This window comes from Canis lupus, chromosome 12, assembly GCF_003254725.2.
Source record: "Canis lupus dingo isolate Sandy chromosome 12, ASM325472v2, whole genome shotgun sequence".
NCBI classification, from domain to species: Eukaryota; Metazoa; Chordata; class Mammalia; order Carnivora; family Canidae; genus Canis; species Canis lupus.
In genome coordinates, this window is record NC_064254.1 from 62,857,628 (window position 1) to 62,883,962 (window position 26,335).

The window sequence follows — 26,335 nt, forward strand, 5'->3', positions numbered from 1 at the left end:
CTCTCCAGAAAACCAGTTTTCCGAAGATAGGGATCAGATTAGGGATCTGTTAGTTCTTCTTTACAGTGTTGAAGGGACTGCTGTAAGGTACACTGCTGTGTTTGTGTGACGGGTAGAGCATTTGCTACGAGCCCTCCCTGTTCGGTCCGACCATTCACACTTGCCCTTTTGGCTAACCATGTGAAACTGAAATACTGTGCAACGCTTTTACTGTTTGTTCCCAGGTATTCTTTTTACTCTGTAATAGTATGTATTTTTGCCTTCCATGAAATGCCTTTTTTTTTGAAATGCCTCTTTTTAAATATGTTATTGTGAAGATTAAGCTGGTAAGTTATTTGTTGCAATAAAATAGCCTTCAAGATGGACATATTATCATATCTTGTATTTATTCTACTTTCTACTCATATTAAATAAATTCACATTTAAAATAAATAATTGCTGCCCACCATAATAATACACTTTGCTTTCATCAGAGGTCGTAGCAAAAAGTGACTTCGGGAAACACTGACGGGGGCCAGTCACAACCCACCCTCATGCTGAGAGTACTTTCTGGCTGCTTCTTGAGAAGCAATGCCTAACTCAATAGGGCATGACATCAGATTTGAATAAATCTGAGGAAATATCTGAGAACACAAAATTTCATTCTCCCAGTTCTGACACAGAAAAGGACAAACTGCCCGTAGTTATTCATTCTCCCCCCACCATTTATTCCAATAAGAAATACAGAGAAATTTGTAAACTTTATTCACGACGCAGAAGTTGAGATGAATAAAACAGCTGGCGGTGGCATCTTGTCTCTGAGTTTGATTTATAAAAATACTAGTGAGCACAATTTTCTGCATTTCCTTTGGGGAATGATGAAGACAGTCTTTTTTATAATTATAAAACTTCAGACTTTGATGTCATTTATCACAGTACCGTCTGGAATTCCGGAAATGTTCGGTCAGGGGTGACTTGGGTATTTTTGGACTTGACATTTGATAGAAGTTGGGTAACCGAATATCGTAGTGGTATGTTTTTCCTGTATATACCCTGTCATTCAAGGCATAGAGTTTATCTGCAATGTCACTGCCAATTAAAACTGAGAACAGGCGGGAGATGTAACGATGTTGGGCGAAGAGCAAATATAATTTCTTTCTCCTCCAAGACACATATCGACAATCAGTTTCTGCTGTGAGGGTTACCTAAAAAAAAAATGTAAGGTCACAAAAATCAAAGATTAGGAAGGAGGAAAAGTTCTGCCTCTTTTTTTTTTTTTTTTGCCCCAGTTTTAAATGAATTTTACTTGCTGCTTTTTTTAGGTTAAAAAAGTTCACTGACTCACAATATATTATAAAAATGGAGGGAAATTACAAAATGTATTGCTATATATATAATTTATAACATGAACAATCACAATGTTGTGCCCAAACTTATCTCTTTTCAAAATGTGGGTATCTATATTTTGCCTTTTACAGAAGTGAGAGCCACTTGATACTAAAAAATAATAAAGTTGGCTAATGCCAGAAGTATTTTTCCAAGTTAGTCCCCAAGACTGCAGACATTTAGCTCTACTCATTTCTGTAGCACAAAACAGAATTTATTTACCTATTCTGCATATGTATATGAATTTGTATTTGTAACAAATACACAAGTGTATGTTACATGTATTAATCATAGGAAAACAATACACCATAATAGATGGAATCCACTGAAATGATTATCTTTTGAATTTGCCAACATAGCAGCAGAGTAGTGACAGTTTAGCATTTTTTTGCTAGAAAACAACTAAAATCTATCAGCATTTAGAATTTTAAGGGGACACCTAGGTGAATCAGTGGTTGAGCGTTTGCCTTTGGCTTGGGTCATGGTACCAGGGTCCTGGGATTGAGTCCTGCATCAGGCTACCTGCAGGGAGCCTGCTTTTCCCTCTGCCTGTGTCTCTGCCTCTCTGTGTCTCTCAGGAATAAATAAAATCTTTAAAAAAAATTAAATCTTAAGAATAACTCATTTTGTAATAAGGGTGGACTTTTATTTTTTTAATCTTTAAAAAGATTTTATGTATTTATTTGACACACAGAGAGAGGGAGAGAGCACAAGCAGGAGGAGCAGCAGAGGGAGAGGGAAAAGCAGGCTCCCCATGGGGAGCCCGATGCCACGCCACCCTGATCTCAGGAGCCCGTAATCACAACCTGAGCCAAAGGCAGATGCTTAACCACTGAGCCACTCAGGTGCCCTAAGGACAGGCTTTGAAATTCTTGGTGTTTAGATTTCTAAACGGTGGCAGTGACAGTGTTGTTTACATTCAAATCTCAATGAATTCCATTTTAATCTCCCTATATACAGCTAACCCAAGGAAAATCTAAGAATTTCTATCATGGACTCCCTATAGGTCATATATGATGCCCATGCCTTTTCTTGTCGCTGGACCTACCCAGTGACAGTCATCAGCAAGAGTCAAACAGAACTGGGCAGTCACGCATGTGGCAAAGTACAATCTAAAGTGAAATAAATAATAGTGAAAGGGAATAAAGGGGAAAGGAGAAAAAATGAGTGGGAAATATCAGAAGGGGAGACAGAATATGAAAGACTCCTAACTCTGGGAAACGAACTAGGGGTGGTGGGAGGGGAGGAGGGCGGGGGGTGGGGGTGACTGGGTGGCGGGCACTGAGGGGGGCACTTGACGGGATGAGCACTGGGTGTTATTCTGTATGTTGGCGAATTGAACACTGATAAAAAATAAATTTATTATTTAAAAAAATAAAGTAAAATAGGAGTTACTGCTCTGCCGTCTGCTGTTTTGTTTTGTTCGCCTGTGTTTAAACAAAGGTGTATGGGGAAGAGGCAGTTGTCACTCTGAGGTCTAGTTATCCCTTACCTGAAAAATGCCCTCCTCCGTGGGTCTCAGGGAGTCCCATTCAGGAGAATCCAGGAACTGGAAGGGGAAAATGTAATGCAGAAATTCGCCGTCAACTGTCACTCTGATCCTACCCAAACACAAAGAACATCATTTATGAGAGGAGGAGAAGGCAAGCACATAGCTGGGGGGCACGGGGGAGGGAGCAGGACTTCCAATCTCTGATGGACTTCATGGCTTTTAAAATTTTGTAGGATAAAATATTGATTTCATACGTTACAGTTTACAGTAAGTGACAAAATCTCCTGTAAGACTCATGCACTGATGTTCCTCACACAGTTAGGATTCTGGAATATTGGGTGAAGTTCACCAGACAATGCATCAGGGTGTACATTGATGATATGTGCCCATTTGTGTGTATATAGTATACTTCAAGAAAAAGTTTCATTGCACTCAGTCAGATTTTAAATTAAGTAGGAAAACACTGAAGAACATAAAGGAGTACTGCTGTAAATACCCTGTAAACCAAACAGTTAAGCTTTATAAAGGCATGAATAATCACATTATTGTTTCCTCCCCCCAAACTTTCTGTTTTCAAAGTTTATATACATACAGCTATAAATATAAAAAATATATATGGTGCCCTCCCTGCTTCTAGCAGGTGGGCAATTCTAGCATTTACTGAAAAAAATAAAAGATCATCATAAAACCTAAATGTTCTATATTACTTAAAGGAATGCCCCCATCAGAGTCTATTTAAAGTACTCTGCATGCCAACATAAGTCTTCTATTAATTCAAGCTGGCATCGTCCTCTTCTTGACTCTCAGTGATTAGCCTGGAAACAAATCCAGACAACCCCATTTGTACATTTGATTTCTAAGAAGAAATATTAAGGCTCAAGATTATATCCTGCTTCAAGTAAATAACAGCATGTACTCTAAATGTCTATGTCCATGACTCACGTGTGTGTCAAGGAGTTTCTCATGCCCAGTGCTAAAAACTGCCCAGACCTATGCTATGCCGAGATGGCAAAGTGTAACAGAAAGAAACTCCAGCTAGTAGCTAATATAGAGGAAATAACTAATATAGAGCAAGCGCCAAGAGTACAAACCTTCCCGAAACAAGCAGGGAGAGTTTATCAATGGAGGTTTTCCCCTGCATGGCATAACAGTGTTCCTTCTCCAAAGTAACCACTTCAGAGCTCAGAGCAATTGTTCTGAAGACGGGCAAAGAGGTCCCCAGCGGCTGAAAAAGGGAGCTGTACAGTAGCTGGAATTCTCGAGAAAAAGTGATGCTGCGAACTTGATACGCAATGTGAACAAATTGCATGAAGCAGATGACAAACAGGACAAAATTCCAGGAAAATATGTCGGCTGCACAGACATCTACCCAAGCCCAGACAGCAGAGCAGAGAAAACCCAACCCCAGCAAACTGAAGACGTAAAGGAGCCCGAAGAAGCCACTGCCACCCATGAAACCTACTACAAATAAAATACTGGCAAGATGGTAAATGGCTCCTTCGGCCTCTTGCTTCCAGGTGGTGCAGACTGGGTGTTCATCAATTAGGTTCTTCCATAAACTTGAATTTCTTTCCATGGCTGTGCTCCTGTCTGGCTCACTTTTCAGTTGACACGAGAAGATCCTGAAGCAAGTAATTAAGTCCTTTGCTTTTCCATCATCAGCGTCTGGCCATGTCTTTATAAAACCAGAGAAGGCCTAGATGCTGGCGTCGTAGCGATTAAGGGTTTTATGTGTATGGATCTTGAAAAGCTAAACATCCCATGCTAGCTTCTTTAAGTTCATTTGGGCTGCTGATTGAGATCTAGTCCACAAATATTTTGTGGTTTCCTGGACAAGAAAAAGAGAAGGATCTAATTAAACAAGCACAATTGAGAGGTATATTTAAAGGAGTCACCAGCATTAATATTCAAGCTGATAGACTGTTTTCTATGAAGTTAGGCTCTTTTAAGCATGGGTGCTGTCAGGTGTTAAGTTTCTAGGATGGAAAATGTGTATTCTCAGGGTTATGCTTAATAATTAATAATGATAATAAATTATTCACCAAAATTTTAGCATTTGAGGGAATTAGCTACCTACATATTCTTCTAGAAAGTTAGGTGCCATAATCAACTGGTCTTCGCAATAAGAGCTCGGTGTGCCTCAGAATCACTTGGGACAGTGACTAAAAATGCAGATTCATAGGCTGTGTGTAGGCATACTGAGTCAGAACCACCAAGGGTGAGGCCTATGTGTTGGTATTTTGACCATCCTCCCCCCCACACACATGATTTTGATGCATCAATCCATAGCCTTTCATGGCCCACCCTCTGAGACAGATGTTTGACAATGTTATTCACTCTCTACAGATGAGGAACTTGAGGCTTCAAGAGGCCAATTAGTTTATCCCAGGTCACACAGTGGGCGGGGCGGATCACAACTTTGCCCTGGATCCTGGATCCAATCACCTGGCCTCTCATGAAAGGTATTGTAAATTAGGCGCTGTAAGGAGCCCTAATAAAACAATAAACATAAACACATAATTAGGAGTCAGATTTTTAGAGCACATGGGAGACTGTGAATATGCTTAGTGAGTTAGATCAAAACTATTTGAGAAATGTCAATTCAGATCTACTTCACCGTATTGGAGGCTAGTTCAGGTTTAAAGTCTGCAACCATCTAACTAAATAAATAATATTAAAATTCCTGCCACTTACGCATCTATTTACCAGATGGTCAAAAAAATGTTACCGACTTGTTCCTCTGCACATATATTCTCTACCCTTTGAGCCATATGGTAAAAATGCTAATGTGTGATCTGAGTCAGGAGCGATTTAACCAGGATGATAGAACGGTAGGATATGTATCATTTACCGCCAGGTTTCTTAACAATAAATAGTTCCGATGTGAAGCATTCATTAGATTGAATTTTTAAACCATGACAACCTTCAGAAGCCATGAACTTAAGGGCTATATTTAGTGTTTTTATTTTTGAGATAGATTATTTCCAGAACACCTGTTAATAAAATATCGGATATCACAGATCTTGTCTCATAGGAAAAAAAAATACACACAGAGAGGTGAAAATGACTTAGCTGAAGTAAAAAGAGGGAACAGTATAATCACCAACAGAATTAGAAATGGGAATAAGGCGCTGCTACTGTTGGAGCTCTTGGTTTTTCACCTTGGATAGTGATTCTTTTCTCCGCAAGTAATGACTTTAAGAATGTCACCAGGTGAATCATTAAAAAAAAAAAAAAAAAGAACTCAGATCTACAACTTATATTGTTATTTGTACTTCAGCGACTTTCACATGTACTCGAAACATCCCGTTTAAAACATCCTCCTAATTCCAGCCTCCCCCCATCACTCTGTGAGATGAGATTCCGGGCAGACCAGCTCCTTGAACATGTTCAATTTCTCCTCTTTAAACACAACACAAAATTATCCACTACTGGATACTCACAATAAAGAAAAAAAATTTTTTTTTAGTACAATGAATAAGTAGTGAGAACTGCAGAACTCCAGACTGCAAATGTCAGTCTCCCTGCTGTTTTACTTTTAAAACTAGGGTATTTTAAATGAATCAGTTCCTCAGGATACCCAACATAGCCACCAAAGCTGATATTAAAAAGCACTGCGGGCAGAGCTCTGAACTTTGGTTTGAACTCCCTTAAAAATTCATAATCCCCAACAAAATGTTAAAATGATGCTGACAGAGAAAGGCCATGTAAAACCTTTGCGGCCATGCAGAAGGGAGCGTATGGGAATCTCGTCTCCTGAAGATCCTGACTTGGGGGACAGACTGGGCCACCTGCATTCCAGGAGTGTGACCCACTGCCATCCCAAGAAGAACTGTGCTTCCGGCCCTCACCAGCCGGCTTCTGTTTCACGAAGCTGCAACCAAATCATCCTCCCCTCCTTGATACTGTATCACTCAGCCCAGCAGCACAGAGTGCTGACTTGCCCTGATTAAATTACTCCACACCCAGCCTTTCTCCACTTGGTGTGTTTTTATTCAGTCACCAAAACAGATGTATTTTATTAGAAGAGAGAACTGACAGGGGCAGGTGACGGGCATGAGTGTTCCCCTGACATGTGCCAGCAGCACTATATGGCTGAACATGATTCATCCACCAGCTGCCTGCTTGAAAGGCCTGTGGGCCTTAAGTCATGTTTGTGAGTAAATAAATGTGCAATGCCCAAGTGGCACAGTGGATCTCTCGGGCAATAAAGCCCCATCTTCCCTGCAAAAGAAATGGGCACACGGAGCTACAAATGATGGAAACATTAAGTGCAAATAAACACGTGAGTTCCAAGCTTCCCCCTTTTTATAATAAGACCCTGAGCTATAAAGGAATAGGGGCATTTAAAGGTGCAGCCCCGGTGGCCCAGCAGTTTATTTATTTATTTTTTTAATTTTAATTTTTTAATTTTTTGTTTTTTATTTTTTTGGCCCAGCGGTTTAGCACTGCCTTCAGCCCAGGGCATGATCCTAGAGACCCGGGATCGAGTCCCACATCGGTTTCCCTACATGGAACCTGCTTCTCCCTCTGCCTCTCTCTATTTGTCATGAATAAATAAATAAAATCTTTAAAAAAATAATAAAGGAAGGTGCAAGGATGCTCTGTGAAACGTGATGGAGACCTGGTTCCAACGGATCAAGACGGCCAATCGGTTCACACTCATTATCTCACAGCATCACACTTGGTGCCACGAGGGAGGCAGATGCTAAACCATCATGCCCTGCTCACAGATGGCAAAGCAGGGCCCGGGACTGGCTAAGCAACCAGCTTCAGGTAGGAGAGGCAGAGAGGCACGGCTGCAAGGTGGAAGGCCTCTCCTCTTTCAGTGCCTTGCCCTGGCCAGCAGGCAGTGCCACCTGGCAATGCTGTGACTTGATAGCAGCGTGTTGGGGGACCTGGGGTATTGTCAGGCCTGGTTTGCTGGGCAAATAATAATCCTAACACTGAACATGTAAGACCCACCACGCCCACGTGTGCTGCTCAATCCACAATGCTTACCGTACAGCCGGGGGGGGGGGGGCGGGGGGCAGACACAGGAAAGCCACTGGTGAAATAATTTGCTGTATTATTACCATTACTCAACACCGACTGACTTCCTCTCCAGGCCTCTGAGATTCCCCAGGGGCAAAGGCAAATGTTTTCGTATTTCTGGCACTCAGTGAATGTTGATTGAAGGCCCTGGTATCCAGGTGCAGGCGTCAGGCCTTCTCCACGCCTACTCTCTATCCGATTTAATGGATGTTCTAGCATCTTCGGTCACCCAGGGGATCAGAAGTAGGGAAAATCCCAACATCCAGGACAGTTAGGTACAAAACCGTGAAGCAGGGGGGGAACCCTACTTATTTAAATGTCTGGCACGGCTCCCAATTCGTAGGGGAATCCTTTCGTCTTCATACAAATTGGGTTCCCTAAGAGCAGCTGAGTTTTAATCTGGTTAAAAACAACAACTCTCGTAGCTTGTGGTGTGGCGGGAGTTTCGGTTGCTAGGCAACCCAGAAGATAAAAATTCCATCAATATTCTCCTCATTAATTGGAAGAGGTCCTGGCTTTGGCATGCGTTCCATATGCAAAACAATCATTTGCCTAATGATGGTTTTCTCTACGTGTCCTCAAGGAGGTACACTTGCTCAGGGCCTCAGTGCCAGACATACTCAAAAAGCATCTCACGTCATCTTCGCAGGGACCCCACGGGGAAGGTACTAGATCTCCATCTTACAGATGAGAAAATTGAAACTCAGAGAGGGGAAGTAAATTGTTCCAGGCCACACTGCTAATATTGGGATTAAATTCCACCCGGTTTTGCCTGATTCTGAAGCTTTAGAGCCTAAACCACATTTATTATTCTGCTTCAGCGGTACCAGGATTTAGAAAACGTAGGCAGCAGTTTCCTCTTGGCTACTTAGATGGACTCAGGCATGTGTATTCATCAGTAAAGCAGAGGTAATACCACCTGTTCTGTCCACTTTTCAAAGGGTGCTGCTAGAAGATTCAAATGAGAAAATCTATATCACATCTTCTTGGCAGACTTTAAAATAACACAGAGATGTGCTTGTTGCTTGGATGTTACAGAGCTGAGCCTCTTGGAGAATTAAGTTTTTAAAAGCTTCCTTTCACGCAGCAGTTTACAACCGAAGACAGAAATACAAATGTTCCTTTTGGTGGCTACCCAATTTAAAATTTAAAATTCGAAATTTACTCATTCCTGCAGGGGTGATGATCTCTGTGTCCTGACCTGCGATGGCTGGGAGGCGGAGGCAAACCCATCACCAAGCCACCCCTGAGTCTTTACTTTCAAATGGCCAGTCTCTGGAAGACAACAATGATCTTCTACTTCAGATCAGTGTTTAGTGCTTCCCAGCAGGTATCCTCAAATCACTTAGACCAGAATCACCCAGGAGGCTTCCCTGGCCCCACCCCAGAATTACAGGAAGGGACCTGGGATGATGCCTTTTTAATAAGCTCCCAGTTGATTCTTAGGCACACCAAAGTTTGAGGGCCATTATTTTATGTTGTTCCTGAATGGTTTCTGAGTTATCCTTGTTTGTTCGCAGGATCTAAGCTTTGTTGACTCCTGGCTGACCGCTGGCTGTCCCTCTATGCTGATCACTGTGTGTGCTTCTGACCCCTCAGTCTGCCCAGGGCAGCAGTGCTGGTGTCCGCGCTCCATTCTGTGTCTAGTCAGTTCAGTTCACACTATTGCTTAGAAGAAGGGTTCTAGTCTTAGCTGTGCCTCTAGATAGTGTGATCTTTAATCTTACTAGACCTGTTTCCTCATTGGTAAAATGAAAGTGTGGGACAAAATAATGTGAGGTCCCTTTTGGCTCTAAAATGACATTACTCCGTGTGATAAGGAATAGAAGAGTTTCCCTAGCATGGGCTAAAATATAGAGCTGAGTGGCGGAACTGAATTAGGACTGCAGGTCTTAACACCAGGTCCATGAAGGGCGGGGTGGGGGCGGCCGACTCTGGAGATCACTTCCTTAATTACTTACAGCCCATGGTGGGGCCCAGACACTGGCATTTTCTGATGTGCAACCAGGGCTAAGAACTATTGGGGGGGGGGGTGAGGCTGAGAGACAGCAGAACAGTCTGTAGGGTAAAGGATCAGATTTTAGTTCTTATTTTGAAGGAGCTGGAAAGGCACATTCTCGCCTTATGTGTTCTCATTCCTGTGCTTTGCTCAGGTGAGGAGGCATTTTCCTTCCTTACCACTCATCATTCCAAGAGGGCTCAAGGCTTGTGGATGTTTTGCAGCAGCCTTTCCCTTTAACAGGGTGGCCTGAAGTGCACCTTCTAACTCTGAATTTTTATGGCCTTTATTATCTTTCAGTATGGCTTCTATCACGTTATGTTATATTGGCCACTTAAGGAAACATATATATGTATACACACATATATATTTTTAAAGAATCATATTCCTCTTTTAGTTTAAGTAATTTTCCAAAAGAAATGAATGTAGTATTTTAAAACGTCAGCTTTATTGGTTGGTTATTGTGTGTGTATGTATATATATATGGAAATATTTATGAAATTCCCCTCTGTCTAGAACACAGTGGGTCTTCAATAAATGTTCAATGACTGATAAGGATAACCTTGATCAGGTATAAAAGCAGTATTCAGAATAGTTTGGAACAAGTAGGAAGCCCAAGTGAGATCTAACCAATACCTGGATCAAGGATTTAGATATTAGACCAGAGAGAAAGGGAAGCATATATTATACTATGAGGAAGAAGTGAAAGGAAGAAGTGCCTCTACTGAGACAGGGGAACAAAGAAGAGTTGAAGACCCTCGGCCATCGTAAGAGATCCCAAAGTTCAGGAAGAAATCAGAGGAAAGGGGAACACAGTTTTATCCTCAAACTAATACTCTTAATCTAGCAACAGTTCACAGCAAAAGATAAGGGGCAGGACAGTGGAAACTCTAATAGTTACTGTTACACAGGACAATCCTGAAGAAAGACCGGGGTTGGCAAGATTTGCTACAAAATGAGTGCAGAGAGAATTAGAGTTGAAATCTGAAATGCCCGCGATCAGAGGCCTCAGACAGAACTCCAGAGTTGTGCTGTCCAACAGGGCAGCCATTAGCCACCTGTGGCTGGTCTGAATTGAGAGGTGTTGTACACATGAACTTCAAAGATTTAGTACAAAGATAAAGACTGCGTCATTAATAACATTAACAGTGATTCTATGTTGAAATGATAATGTTTTAGAAGTATCGGGTCAAAGAAAACATTAAAGTTAATTTTGCCCATGTCTTATTTTTTAATGATGCTACTAGAAAATTTAAAATTACACATGTGGCTTGCATTATATTTCTCTTGGACAGTGTTGGTCTAGAGCCTCTCAAGTAACAGAGAGAGAGAAAATGAAAAAGACTTGGCACGGCACTGTGCAAACAGCGCATATGTATAATGTATAAGTGTATAAATATGGAAAAATTATCTAAGATTAAGAACAGAGTTGATATAAATGTAAATTATATTGGCTACAATATTCATATGCTACAGTCATCAGATGTTATCCATAGCATAGATGTCGCCATCTGGTTTCTGCCTACATAGGTGGCCAACCCTACAATAGCTCTTGGCCTCTTTATCCTACCAAGGAAGTCACTACTTTTAACTTTTGCATTAGGAGAATTATGCTTTCGCAAGGAATTCTATCACATTGTTTCATTTTCACGTTTCATCTTCTGATGATACCTCATGGAATACATTAGAAATCCCAGACAAATAATCTCATGCATTTTGTGGTGGAGATTGAATTGTGGCCTTCTGGGTTCCAGAGGGTCCATAGCAGCCTTTGCTTTCATGTGACATACGAGTTTCTTCATGCACCACGAGGCTTCTGGGCTGGAGTATGCCTTTGACCATACCGCTGAGAGCTTGGCTTCTCTTCAGACTTGAGAAAATTAGAGAACATGCCAACAGCCCACGCTGGACTTCTCTGACTCTCATGTCTTAGCTAAAGTCCATTTCATTACCTCCAACTGTGTCTGATTTCTCACTTTATCACATAGGCAGGATTGTAAGATGGCCTCCAAGATTCCTGTCTCATTGGTGCACACATGCTATAATTCTCTCCTTGAGTGTGGCAGAGCCCGTGAGTGGGATGGGACAGATGCTTTCTTGATTAGGTAACATTCTGTGGCAAACGGTGCTGGAATAATCACCTGTGATTATGAAGTTATTAAGATTGTAGGACTGGAGAGGGATTGAAAATTAGAGAGTCATGTTCCTACTTGAATGGAAGAAAGCAAACACCATGTTGTGAACTGCTTTTGGGGGCCACAAGCTGGCAGTCACTTGAGCCGAAAGAAGTCCCCAACTAACAGTTACCAAGGTAATGGGAATGTCAGTCCTACAACCACAAGGAACTGAAATCTGCCAACCACCTAAAGAACTTGGAAGAGGACCCTGGGCTCCAAATGAGGAGTGCAATGTAGCTGACACCTGGATTGCAGTCTTCCAATGCCCAGAGGATCCAGTTCAGCCATGTCTGGACTCTTAACCCACAAAATGCCCAGAGGATCCAGTTCAGCCATGTCTGGACTCTTAACCCACAAAACTATGTGATAATGGATTTGTGATGTCTTCAGCCACTGGTTTGTGGTACTTTGTCACAAAGCAATAGAAAACCAATACACACAATTATGAGTACTTCCTGTACATATGGCTTTTCATTAATCTAATAATCTATATTTTATGATGGAATTGGAATACAGCTCTATGGAGCAGAAGACACTCAATTCTTGCTATATTTAAATCAGGAAAATCAGATAAGAACAGTAATACTTTTGAAGAACAGTATCTAGAAAGCAAGACACTAAGCGAGGCCCTGAGAATTACATATAAATTCACTCTGGTTCCCAGCAACACGTTATAGGTTCTCCTTCAATGGAGTCAGATAGCCCCAACACTGTTAAGCATTTGGACACATGAGCAATTTCCAGAATAATTATGTCATTCATATGCAATCTCTAAAATTCCTGGAATACCAAGTTTCCTTGGGTGACTTCCAGCTTGTAAAATTGAGCCATATGTACAGGGCAAATACTTGATTTCTCAGACACATTTAGAGATTAACACTCAAAAGACAGACTACAGAAACTCAAATAGCTCTGTAATTCTTCTAACTATGTGACTCCAACCAAGTTCAGGTTGCGTTTAGCAATAAGGAATTAATGCGATATTTAGTTGCCATTTCCTTGAACCTCATTTACAACTATTACTACTACTACCACCACCACAGCTACCAACATCTACATTTACTGAGCACTTACCGTGTGCCAGGCATGTTTCTAAGACTAATAACATATTATGTTATTTAATCTTCACAACTTTTTGAAATATATAGTTCTATTGTCCCCATTCTGCAGATGAGAAAACTGAGGCACAGGGAAGTTAATTAGGCAGCTTAAGGATACAGAAAGCTCAGCTTCACTCCCAGGCAGACAGATACAAATAAAGACACACTGCTCCATGTACAGTTTGAATCTAAATATCTGGACTTACTAGAACAAATCAACAACATTTTTGTTTTCTCCCTTCAGTTCTAGAGTCAATGAATTTAAATGTCTTCTTAAGAAATTACAATCTTTTGAGCAATACAGGGATAGGAAAGTGGGTCCCACGTTGAATCACTCAGTGTCCTAAAATTCTTAATTTGAAGAAACTCAGTGAACCTCTTCTTCTCAAGCGATGCCATTTGATCGCTTTTAATAAGAACCATGCTCTGCTTTAGGTTCTTCTGACTTCTCCTTAACCTGGAAATGGTTAAAGGCACAAGCAGGCCATTCACTTTTGAGCAGCTGCTATCATGTCATGCAGTAAGTTCACCAGAGATTCATGATGAAAACTGCAAGACAAGCCGGATCCACAGTCTTCTCTTGACACCTTCATTTCCTTTCCCCCCAAGTGACCTATACGCAGCAAATGAACTCACTTTTCTATGTGTATTTAGTTCAGGTTCTCGTGTTCCTTCCTGACCAACATGCCTAACAAGCTCTTGTGGTCTAGCTAAATGGCTAGTCTTTTCTTTTTCATTTTTTCTGGCTAAATAACCAGGTGGACCACACACCAGGGTCAGTGATGTCTGAAACCACCAAACCAGCTATTACTGGTGCTAAAAGGAGCACTTCTTCAGGGTCCTGGGATTTCCTGTCAAGGTGTTTGCACAGAGATAGGAGCTTTCTCTTTGATTGTGGGAGATTGTTTACTGTTTGGTCCTCAATCTACATGCTCTACAGTCTTTCCGTTTCTTCTTTTTCTTTCAGCCTCATTTTTATTGGCTCTGTAATACTTGAAGTTATTCCAGCCATAGGTATTTCCTTTTATTTTTGCAGCACTGCCTGTGGATAAGCAATGCAGATTATTCCCTTATTTTTGCTGCTCAGGAAGTGTACATATCCTCTTGATTCCTTCAAAATGTTTATTTCAAGTTTCTCTTCAATATTGAAGCTTTCCTTTTGCATGCATTATTTGACATTTTGAATCAAGAGGCTTAGACATTCCTGGGATGTTGAAAGAGGGTGTTTTGGGACAGAAAAGTTCACCACTACAAAATAATAGAACACAATCTTGCAGGATAACATGTGGTGAAGCAAGGTAGCTGGTAGATGTTTCAGGTGTATGTGTATTTGTATTTTGTGTACTCCGACATGGCTTAAGTCACTGATGGTGGTTTAATATGTTCACCTGGTGTTCTGGCTGAGGAAATGATGCACAAGCAAGCAAAAAAATGTGTGCTATGCTCAAACTGTTCCCTAAGATTTCAATCGCACTGACAGGATGCTTATTTTCAAAAAACAAACAGTGTAACACAATTGACTGTGTCATCAACTTTCAAATGGCCAGGAATATACTGTTAATTAAGATGCAATAATTCAATAAATCCCTGCTCTCCTGGAGTTTGCATTTTAGTGAAATTCAAATGTTGATATGATTTAAGCTTACTTTCAATTATGAGATCTATATTAAATAGCTAAAAATCATATCAAATAAACTTAAGTTACTTAAAACTCATTTAAAGTCAGTTAGTTGTTGCATACTAAATTTTTAAATACACACTACATTTTAAGAGGCAGTCTAAAGTCTTATAAATCAAAATGCAAACAGCCTTGTTTTTTAGAATGTCCATCAAGGACTGAAAACAAACAAACAGGCAGACAACCCTAGAACATTATTTGTGTCCCTGGAGTAGCACCACACATATTAATACATATGTATTAATTAATACATGATCTATATGCTCACTCACTCCTCACCACCCACCAGCGAGCCTAATTTGAAAAATTTTAAATACAAAAAATTTCAAAGAATTAAGATCCATGAACCCAATGACCAGAACTAACAAACATCACTGTCATTTTAAAAAATCTATAATTTAAAAATTCCACAGAAACTGAAGATGGCTGTGGATTCTTCTCAAGAACCACTTGTGAACCTCTTCTTCTCAAGCATGCTATTTGATTGCTTTTAATAAGAACCATGCTCTTTAGAGATTAACTGACTTCTCTTTAACCTGGAAATGGTTAAAGGCACAAAGCAGGCCATTCACTTTTGAGCAGCTGCTATCATGTCATGCAGTACGTTCACCAGAGATTCATGATGAAAACTGCAAGACAAGCCGGATCCACAGTCTTCTCCACTCACTCCTTATATTTAATTGTGTTTATCCTTCCAGTCCATATAGAACAATTTTAAAATTGCAATTTAAAATGCAGTGTGAGATTAGAAATGTATCTTATGTGTTTTTTTCAGGTCCATTCTTAAATTTTTTTCATCTACAAAGACATATACAAAGAGAAAATACTATGTAATAAATATCCATATACCTATTACCCAGGTTCAACAATTATCAAGATTTTGCTACATAGATTTTTTTAAAATTAAAAGCAAAAACTGTAACTACCATTCATCCTATAGCTTGTTCAGTCAATAAACAAACACCTACTAAGGGAGACAGGGAAAATTATAGTTAGTTGTGCTCTTACTATGTGCCAGGCAGCAGATCTTCCATTTCCTGACCCATTTGGGAGTCACAACACCTCTGCAACCTCAGTAGTTTTATCAGCATTGTTGGGAGTGAAAAATGAGGCTCAGAGCAATGAAGATTCTTGCCTAGGCTCCGCCAGTTGATTGTCTTTCTAGAACCAATTTCATAGTGTGTGTAAGAGTCACCAGAGGTTATTATTCTGTTGAGGAATATAAATGAAGAACAAAATGAGAAGGTCTCATTTTGGGTTTGTGTGAATCAATCCCTGTATTGAGTTGGAGGGCAACCCAGCATTTGTTACAGAGGCTTTGAGACAGTGACTTTCAGTTATTTAATTTTTAAAAATGCCTGTTGTAACTTTCACTTTAAGACATTTTCCTGTAACTATTTGGATAACAGAGAGAAACCTTTTCCCTTTTCCTCAAAAAAAAAAGAAAAAGAAAAAGAAAAAGAAAAAAAGAAAAGAGAAAGAAAGAAAAGAAAAGAAAAAAGAAATCTGATTAATGATTCAATATACTCTTGTAAATTCTTACTTACTCTCTATAGCTCATGACCCCAGTTGACCAACGACCATAATTACAAAAAACAATTTCAACTGCAATTTGCAGGCTTGCAGATCGATCCACCATGGATATTTTCCAAAGCAGTTTTGAAACTTCTTCCCTGCCATGTTGCTTATTATGTGTTATTATACACTACAGCAAACGCATCACAACCTTTCTTGATCTTGATGATTCCAAAATAAGCAGACGTGAATGCTCCGTGTGTCAATGCTATTAGTCAGTCCTGTGGTTAAGAGGATGGGAGTTTGGTTCTCCAGGACATATTTTTATTTAGTAGCATAGAATGTCACCATTTAGAAGCACGGCATGCACAATGATTCAGCTATTCTGAGGCACTGTTGAGATTCAAGAAACTCAACTATCCAGTGTCTCCCAGTTGATAGGTATAAAATTTTAGGGCAGAAAATGTCTTACTCTAGGTTTTGGTTTGTATTTGTATATCCTAAACTCTCCACTCTTCAGGGCAGGAAAGAGCCTTAAAGATCATCTGGGATCAGCCCGGCCTCTTCATCTTGCAAATGTGGAAGCAAATCCACCTTTTGTTTATATTTTGTTTCATGTATTTCTTGTTTGGTTTTCTTTTTTTTCCCAAGAGAACAATGCCAAGTTACTGTACTGACCTGCAAGGGAATCCGACCATGCGGCAGTCTCTGATATTAAAATAACAGAAAACAACTGCCACCGAACCTTAATGTGAACAGAGTCCAAGAATTTTTTAAGGCTGCCCTAAAATGCAGTTGCTGTGCCCAAGCTTGCAAGTTCAAAAAACACCTAACTACAAGAGTCAGAACAAAAAGTGGGGAAGGAAGACTGTCCCACTCTTGGTGTTTACTAAATCAAATTAAACTATGTTCAAAAGTGGGCTTCTAATTCTACTTTTCCGTTTATGATTCACATGCAGCACTTTTTCACTTTTTTTGCAAATGTCTCCTGGCTAAAACAATTTTTTTTTTTGGCCATAGCCCTATCACTGTATTTTGATTCTTTCATCTTTTCCTAAAATACAGACCCTTAAAATGTCTTATACCTCTGGAACCCACCTTGGAGAGGAGGTAATTTAGTGGGTTTGTTTCTCTCCTTCCCCGCCCCCCCTTGCAAGGAGGATCCCCAAATAGAGAAAGCAGGTCAGCGTGACCTCGGGTGAGGCAGCCCCGGCCCTGGCCCCGCGGGCCTCCTGCAGACCTCGGGGGACGGAGCTCCGGCCGCGGCACTTCCCCACGAAACCCCAAGAATACGGGGACCCCTTGGGTCAGCTTCTCTGGCTCCAAAGCCTGGCCTCTTTCTTTGGGCTGCAAGGTGCCCAGGGCAAGAGCGGGGAGGCCCCCCCCCCCGAGGAGCTGGGGCGGGCGGCCCGGGTCCCGGGGCCGGAGCGCGCGGAGCTGCGGGCGGCGCCACCCCGACTCCCGACTCCCGACTCCCGACTCCCGAGCGGGGCCCGCGGCGCGGAACACCCGGGTCGGCGGCCTCGCAGCTCGCACCCCGGGGCGGGGCCGGTAGCAGCCGCGCCGCCAAAGTTGCACCGAAGCGCGCGGGGTGCGGGGTGCAGGGGCGCAGGGGTGCGGGGTGCAGGGTGCGGGGGCAGGGGGTCAAGGGGGCGGGGTGCAGGGGGTCAAGGGGGCGGGGTGCAGGGGTGCAAGGGGTGCAGGGGTGCAGAGGGTGCAGGGGCAGGGGGTCAAGGTGGCGGAGTGCAGGGGTGCGGGGGCAGGGGTCAAGGGGGCGGGGTGTAGGGGTGCGGGGGCAGGGTGTCAAGGGGGCAGGGTGCAGGGGTGCGGGGGCAGGGGGTCAAGGGGGCGGGGTGCAGGGCTGCGGGGGCAGGGGTGCGGGGTGCAGGGGTGCAGGGCTGCGGGCCTCCCCGGGGCGGCGGAGCCGAGGCGCCCCCGGGCTGCGCTCCTTACCTGCCTTCCCGGGCCGGCGCAGAGCTCGGGTGTCGCGCCCGCAGAAGTTTCCAGCCCACCGCCGGCCGGGCTGGGAGGCGCCGCAACCCCCGCGCCCGGCTCGCGCGCTCCTCGCCGCGCACCCGCCCCGGCCGCGCAGTGTGACCGCGGCCCCTGCGGAGCTCGCGCGGGGAGGGGGGGGGACGGGCGCGCGCCCCGGGGCGCGGCGGGGAGGGCGGCGGCGGGGGGGACCGGGGCCGGGGGGGGGTCACCGGGCCGCCCCGGCCTCCCGCCCGCAGGGCTGCTGCTACACGGGGCGGCCGCTGAGGACCGAAGTTTGCCAAGACGCCCCCCGCCCAAGTCTACGCTGATCACCTTAGAAAATAAGCCGGGTATTCGCTGCTGGGGCGCAGAGCGAAGGAATGGACTCCTGACCGTCCTCCCGCCCGCGGGCCCTCTCACTCCCGCACCTCGGCACCCCCGCCCGCCCACCCCAACGTGAGATGCATGACCCCAGTGGGGCTATTTGGGTGCAGAGGACACAGAAAACTCAAATCAGTGGACAGCTCCAAAAAAAAAAAAAAAAAAAAAAGGAAAAGAAAAAGAAAAAAAAAGCAAATGGGTAAAGAGCAGAGACAACCAAAGAAGGAAAAAAAAAATAGAAATGATTAAAAAAAAAAAAAGTTCAAATCGGTACTAAGCCAAATGCATGCATTTTCAGGCAAGGCTCAAAGGCACCTTTCCTCCTATGGGAGTAGGGAAGTTTTTGTTTTGTCTTGGTGCTCAAACCATAGGGTGGTTGGCGAGGGACCAGTGAGACACACAACCTCCTTGCTCAAGGATTTGGTCTCCCATCTCTTTGCACCCTCACTTTTTACTTCCTATGACCGTGTTGGTGACAGTGATTCCAGAAGCAAACTATGTATGGAATAATCAGTGTCTCTTTCGGTCCCCAGGATAGTTGCAAAAGTAATTAATATAAGCTGTGAAAGTAACTTCTTTTAATTGTGGGGAAACTGAGGGTGGAAGAAGTACCCCGTATTGCTACACACACTACGTAGCTAGAAGGCACTCCACTGCTAGGCCTTTGCTCTTACTCTTTATTCTAGAGATTTACTCAGACGCGTTAGAAATAAAATTTGAACTGGATCTAGTCCATGGTATGTATATATCCGTATTTGAAATATGGCCCGGGAAGTGTGAAGGTCACACGCTTTGATACCAGCTGTACTCCGGGTTTAGATTATACTTCTTATTTAGCGTTGTGCACCACAATGTTTTAAGGATTATATTCCTGGTTATTTTTAGTTAAGAAACTCAGAAGCAACAAAGATGTGACAGACAGACTGTAAGGTGGCTCCATGATTCCCAGCAGCTCCTGGTGTTCACACGTCTGTGGGATCCCCTCCCTTTGGGTGCAGTTGGGATCTGTGACTTGCTTATAAACAATAAGCATAGCACAGGTGATGGATGTCAGTCCTGTGACTACACTATGTTACAAAAGACTCTTGTCTTGCTAGCAGGCTCTCTCTGGAGACTGTCATCTCTGGCTTGATGAAACAAGTGGGCACGTTGGGAAGTCCATGTGGCAGGAACTCTGGGGGGCCTCTAGGAGCTGAAAACAGCCTCCAGCCAATGGCCAGCGAGAAGCCAGTTCCCCGAGGTCTGCATACACAAGGAGATGAACTCTGCCAACCATCTAAGTAACCCTGGAGATAGGTCCTTCCCCAGTCAAGCCTCCAGATGTGAATGTGGACCAGAGGACATTTTAACTGTGGCTTTATGAAACCCTAAGCAGAAGACCCATTTAAGCCGTGCTTGGACTCCTGACCCACCAAAATTGTGAGTTAATAGATGTGTGTTATTTTAAGTTGTTAAGTTTGTGATAACTAGCTTATATGTGTTGTTTAGATTTTCAGCCTATTAGTACACACACACAGTGCTGTCCCTTCTTTGGTACATTGTTTAAAGATTTATTAAGATTTATTTATTTATTTATTTATTTATTTATTTATTTATTTATTTATTTATGATAGACATAGAGAGAGGCAGAGACAGAGGCAGAGGGAGAAGAAGCAGGCTCCATTCTGGGAGCCTGACGCGGGACTCGATCCCGGGACTCCAGGATCGCACCCTGGGCCAAAGGCAGGCGCTAAACTGCTGAGCCATCCAGGGATCCCTTCTTTGGTACATTTTATGTTAAATATTGTTGCCCTGATGCCTTCTGATTTTTCTCTTTCTTATTCCTTGTCATATGTATCCTCGCCTTGATCTTCATTGCACAGTCTCTATGGAACAAAAACTCCGGTGAAATGATACCCTATAGATCAGCCACAGGTGTAGGTCTCCCTGGGATTTCCAGCTGCATTTCTACTTCAAGGGTTATGTGTCCACACTTTACAGCCTCCACCCTTTAGGTGCTTTGGGAGACTCTCTTGGCCAAACCTGTGAGGCTGGACAGAAACACAGTCAACTCAGCTCACACAACTCAAGTTGCCATGCAGCGTGAGGAATGCCAAGGTAAAAAAGTAGGAGCCGATTAAGCACTAAACCAGGGTTCAGTTAATCCTCTTATCTTGGAAAGCTTTAATCTGGGGCTTCCAGAGTCTTCCTTTCTTCCTTGACATCAACTTGTTCCTCCTCAAAGCCTCAATCCTTCAGATTTATGCATTTCCTTGTTACTTGCCCCTACCGAGATGTGAAGCCAGCCTGGCTTGGTCACGAGCTCTGCTTCTTCCTTCCTCCTTCCCTCCCTCCTTCCTTCCTTTCATCCTTCCTTCCTTCTTTCTTCCACGTTCTTTCATTTTTTAATCCCTGTGTATTTCTCCATAGTTCTCCTTCTCTGCATCCCTATTTGCTTCTCATTGTTATAAAGTTTTCATCATACAAGTAATACATTAAAATAATGCCATATAGATGTATATTGTGTGACTTCAAACTGCGTTTATCAGCTATTTTTTTCAGACAACAAAAGAACTTGGAGCTTGTTTCTCTTTTCTTATATATATAATCATTCTTTAAAATTACTGCATGATTTTATGGTATTATTAGTATATCACAATGTATCTATCCCCTTCGCTATTTAGGTTGTTTCTAATACTTCTGCTATTACCAGCAAATGCTGTGTGCATGATTCCTTTGGCACATAGGTTAAAAGCAGGGTTTTTTTTTTTTTAAGATTTTATTTATTTATCCATGAGAGACACAGAGAGAAAGGCAGAGACACAGACAGAGGGAGAAGCAGGCTCCTCTCAGGGAGCCCGAATTGGGACTCGATCCCGGGTCTCCAGGATCATGCCCTGAGCCAAAGGCAGACGTTCAACCACTGAGCCACCCAGGCATCCCTAAAAGCAGTTCTTAAGGAGGAAATTTTCTTTTTAAATATTTATGTATTTATTTATTTACTTGTTTTTAACGATTTTATTTATTTAGAGAGAGAGCACCTGCAAGCAGGAGGAGGGAAAGGGGGAGAGAGAGATGCAGAGAGAGAGAGAGAGAGAATCTCCAATAGATTCTGTGCTGAGCGCAGTGTCCATTGCCAGACTCCATCCCACAATACTGAGATCAGGACCCCAGCTAAAATCAAGAGTCGGCCACTTAACCAGCTGAGTCACCCAGGCACCCCTCCTTTTTTTATTCTTAAAAATATTTATTTTTTTTTAATTTTTATTTATTTGTGATAGTCACAGAGAGAGAGAGAGGCAGAGACACAGGCAGAGAGAGAAGCAGACTCCATGCACCGGGAGCCCGACGTAGGATTCGATTCCGGGTCTCCAGGATCGCGCCCTGGGCCAAAGGCAGGCGCCAAACCGCTGCGCCACCCAGGGATCCCCTTAAAAATATTTAATTATTGAAGTAGAGTTGACATAGAATGTTATATTAGTTTTGGTTGTACAATATAGCGGTTCAATGATTTTATATATTATGCAGTGCTCACCACAATTAAGTATGTCACCATCTGTCGCCATACAACATCATTATAGTATTATAGACTCTATTCCCTACCCTGTATCTACCTTTCATCTCCATGACTTATTTATCTTATAACTGGAAGTTTCTACTTCTTAATCCCCTTCACCTGTTTTGTCCATCCCTCTACTCCCCCTTCTCTGACGACCACCAGTTTGTTCTCTGAATTTATGAGTTTGTTTCTGATTTTTGTTCATTTGTTTTGTTTTTTAGATGACACATATAAATGAAATAGTATGGTATTTATCTTTCTCTGACTCATTTCACTTAGCATAATACCATATATCCATCAAGGTTGTTGCAAATGGCAAGATCTTTTTCTTTTTTATGGCTGAGTAACATTTCATTAGACAACATCAACAAAATGTGTATACCGTACCCGTTCATCTATTGATGGTCATGGGGGTTGCTTCCGTGTCCTGGCTATTGTAAATAATGCTGTAATAAACAAAGGAGTGCATATATCTTTTTGAATTAGCATTTTTTGTTTTCTTTAAATACCCAGTAGTAAAATTACTGGATTATGTGGTATTTATATTTTTAATTTTTTGAGGAACCTCCATGCTGTTTTCCAGAGTGACTGTACCAATTTACATTCCCAACAATAGCATATGAAGCTTCCCTTTCCCCCACATCTTCACCAATTCCTTTTTTTTTTTTTAAGATTTATTTATTTATTCATGAGAGAGAGACAGAGAGAGAGAGAGAGAGAGAGAGAGAGGCAGAGAGAGAGGCAGAGACACAGGCAGAGGGAGAAGCAGGTTCCATGCAGGGAGCCTGATGTGGGACTCGATCCAGAGACTCCAGGATCACGCTCTGGGTCAAAGGCGGTGCTAAACCACTGAGCCACCCAGGGATCCCCTATCTTCACCAATTCTTGTTATTTCTTGTCTTTTTTCTTCTCTAGCCATTCTGACTGGTGTGACGTGATCTCTCATTGTGGTTTGATTTGCATTTCCCTGATGTTGAGCATCTTGGCACATGAATGCTGGCCATTTGTGTGTCTTCCTTGGAAAAATTTCTATTCAGGTCCTCTGCCCATTTTTTAATCAGATTATTTGTTGTTGTTGTTGTTGTTGTTGATGTTGAGTTGTAGAAGCTCTTTATATATTTTGGATATTAACCTCTTACTGGATATATCATTTACAGATATCTTTTCCCATTCAATACGTTGCCTTTTCGTTTTGTTGATGGTTTCCTTGGCTGTGTAAAAGATTTTTATTTTGGTGTGGTATTGCCATCTTAACAGCACTAAGTCTTACAATACATGGACATGGGATGTCTTTCATTTATTTAGGTCTTCTCTAATTCCTTTCAGCAATGCTTTATAGTTTTCAGTCTACAAATCTTATACTTCCTTGGTTAAATTTATTCCTAAATCTTTTTTCTCACTCTCTCCATCTATCCTTTCTCTTTCTCTTTTTTATTTTGTCTCTGAAGCTGAACATTTCTCCCATTCAAGTATGAACTTCATTACATAGCTTTAGATCAAAGCACTTCTTAGAGTCCAGGCTTCACAATCTTACTCATCCTGCACTCTTCTTATAAAAAATCCTTGAGCTTCTCTTCTTTGTGCACATGCCAGAGTCAAGGCTATCAAAGCTGCTCCCAGAACTGAGGGTAGCAGTGTGTTTAGGTGGATAGGAGCCCAGCAGGCCTTAGGGCAGTGGCAGCTGGGCGTAGGATTTGGCCGGGGCACTAGGAAATGTTTTGACATGCAGCCCAGCTGAGTGAGCCGTCCTGACTAGATTTCCATCAGCATCCAGGAAAAACTTCAGTAATTTCTGTTGTCTGAAAAAAGTGCTATGTAGTGTGTCGAGGTTGCTTTTTAGTTTGTTTAGTTTTGGCTTTTTTCCCTTTGTTTTCCCAAAGCTTTGTAAGTCATCTCTGTTTGAACATACTCCAGGAGTGGGTCCTCTGAGAGTTTCAGGTGCTCCCAGCTTTTAGGTGAAGGTCAAATCTTGTCGAAGAAGTCTGAACATTGATCCACCCAGAAGCCCTTAGTCTCTATGTTTAATAGCAGGACTACCTGCTTGGAATAGATTGAGGCATCTTTGAGGCATTCAAGATTCTTATGAGTTTAGTGAACACCAGTATCTCAAGAGGATCTGCTTAGTTTAGAATATCCACCTTGAGATATTTCCTGAGATATGAACGATGAACTTCTGTGTGTCCCAGTGAGGCCCAGGCAATTTTCAAAGTTTCATTCCTCATTGCAGGTTATATCTTGAAGTAGCAGAAGGCAAAGGATTTAAGTTATAGTAGAATGTTAAATTTGGGGGGAAACAATAATTCTTAAATTTTTACATCATCAAGAATATACCATCATTTTCTTTGCATAAAGTTTTTCCTGAAAATACCTAATTTCAAGAAATTCAGGATACAATTGAACAAGAGTTACATTTTAAATAGTAAGTAAAACTGCTAGCCATAAAAATCACAAGTAGGCCTAGACTCAGTATGGAGCTGATTAAAGAAACATAAACACTGATCTATGAACAAATGAATGAGAACTGAGTGTGAAATATTCCTATTCCAATTGACCGAATAAAAAATTAATTATAGTCAATTACTTCTCAATAAAAAATAATTATAAAGTAAATAAAAAGGGAGAAAATGACAGTAGTCAATAAATGAAGAATAAACAGTAACAAAGACATTTACTTAAATGTTCCCTTTTCAAATGAATTGGTTCAAATATACGCAAGTGCCAACTAAACACTTGAAAAAAATGTTCTTCTCTGCATCCTATAAAGAAGATGAGTAGCTGTAACTGGAACACAAATCTCAATGTCCAGGTCATTAGCAGTTGTTCTTTCCCAGAAAATTGGATAGCTCACCACTACCTAACCTCTATTTCTCTGTTTTGTGTCTGAGAGGTTCTTAGAAAAAATATGAGGTCAGCCGTTGAAGTCTAGGTCAGCATTTATGAAGAGGCCTCACATGCTCTACAGCAAAAACCCAACTCCAGCCAGTCTTGGTGGCCAAGACCAAATGACTGGGGTGACCCTACCATTCTGTGGGACCTGGGGAGAGCTAAGATTTCCTTGGTGTGATTCATAGTAGGGGGTAGCGACCAGATTTGCCCATTTCTGTCTGTGCTCCTCATATCACTGTATCAATTGCAAATTCATTCATTCAACAAATATTTATAAAGTATCCCCACATGCCAGGCGCTGTTCTTGCACAAATGGGCTGACTCCCAAATCCCCCCACTATGGCTCTATGGTCCATTGTCAGGGCATGACCACAGTTTGAGATTGGCAGCTCATTCCAAAACCCCAATTCCAAGGAAAATATATTCAAGAAAGAAAGCAAATTAGCCTTTAAATATATCCAGCTTACAGTTCATATTTTTATTTTTATTTTTATTTTATTTATTTATTTTTTAAAGATTTTATTTATTCATGATAGTCACACACACACAGAGAGAGAGAGAGAGAGAGAGAGGCAGAGACACAGGCGGGAGGGAGAAGCAGGCTCCATGCAGGGAGCCCGAAGTGGGATTTGATCCCGGGTCTCCAGGATCCCGCCCTGGGCCAAAGGCAGGTGCTAAACCGTGCGCCACCCAGGGATCCCCAGTTCATATTTTTAAACCTGATCTGAATGACTTGATATAGTTGCTTTAATGTATGGGAATAGTGAATGGGACATGTCTAATTTTCTGCCTTTTAGGTAATGGTTGGCACAATGCAAAGCAGAAAATTTGTCATGTAAAAGTGTCTCACAATAGTAAGCCTCTGTTTGGGCTTGTCTTTTGCTACGATTTAAATTTAAAAAGCACATTTTAAAATCCAGTAGCCTTAAAGGATTTTTAAATTACAAATTATCTCTGAGTTCCAGAGGAGGGAATTGGTGTTCAGAGCTAGTAGAGAAATGGAAAAACACTGAAAAAGACAAATACAAGCCAACTAAAGTGAAAACAAGATGATGGACATGTGGATTCCTCAGTAAGGACTTCAAGCTTTTTATTGATTATTTTTCAGTATTGGTCTACATTCCATACACAATTCTATTTAGAAATTCTAGGTGAAAACTTGATTATTTAGATGTGTTGGTCTTTTTTTTTTATTA

General features: G+C 42.0%; 1 protein-coding gene across 5 annotated transcripts; it reads right to left on the reverse strand.

Moving 5' to 3' along the window:
- Window positions 1-727: 727 nt before the first annotated feature.
- Window positions 728-18,452, reverse strand: POPDC3 (popeye domain containing 3). 5 transcript variants are annotated; one of them, XM_025444736.3, is made up of 5 exons: window positions 18,314-18,452; window positions 15,854-16,054; window positions 3,949-4,685; window positions 2,858-2,966; window positions 728-1,184 (listed from the first exon to the last, which is right to left on the reverse strand). In XM_025444736.3, the coding sequence occupies exons 3-5, from the start codon at window positions 4,431-4,433 to the stop codon at window positions 903-905; spliced, it is 876 nt and encodes a 291-aa protein (XP_025300521.1). In that variant the 5' UTR covers window positions 4,434-4,685; window positions 15,854-16,054; window positions 18,314-18,452; the 3' UTR covers window positions 728-902. The 5 variants fall into 5 exon arrangements, with proteins under 5 accessions (XP_025300521.1, XP_025300520.1, XP_025300523.1 ...); XM_025444735.3 differs by lacking the exon at window positions 15,854-16,054; XM_025444738.3 differs by lacking the exons at window positions 15,854-16,054; window positions 18,314-18,452 and adding an exon at window positions 8,200-8,319.
- Window positions 18,453-26,335: the final 7,883 nt, after the last annotated feature.

Bases quoted from the DNA above. Each gene is read 5' to 3' on its own strand.
- POPDC3 (XM_025444735.3), bottom strand. From the start codon at position 4,433: ATGGAAAGAAATTCAAGTTTATGGAAGAACCTAATTGATGAACACCCA. The intron at 2,967-3,948 runs GTTTGTACTCTT...GTGTTTGGGTAG, and splicing joins TCCCTGCTTGTTTCGGGAAG to GATCAGAGTGACAGTTGACG. The intron at 1,185-2,857 runs GTAAGGGATAAC...TTTTTTTTTTAG, and splicing joins CGGAGGAGGGCATTTTTCAG to GTAACCCTCACAGCAGAAAC.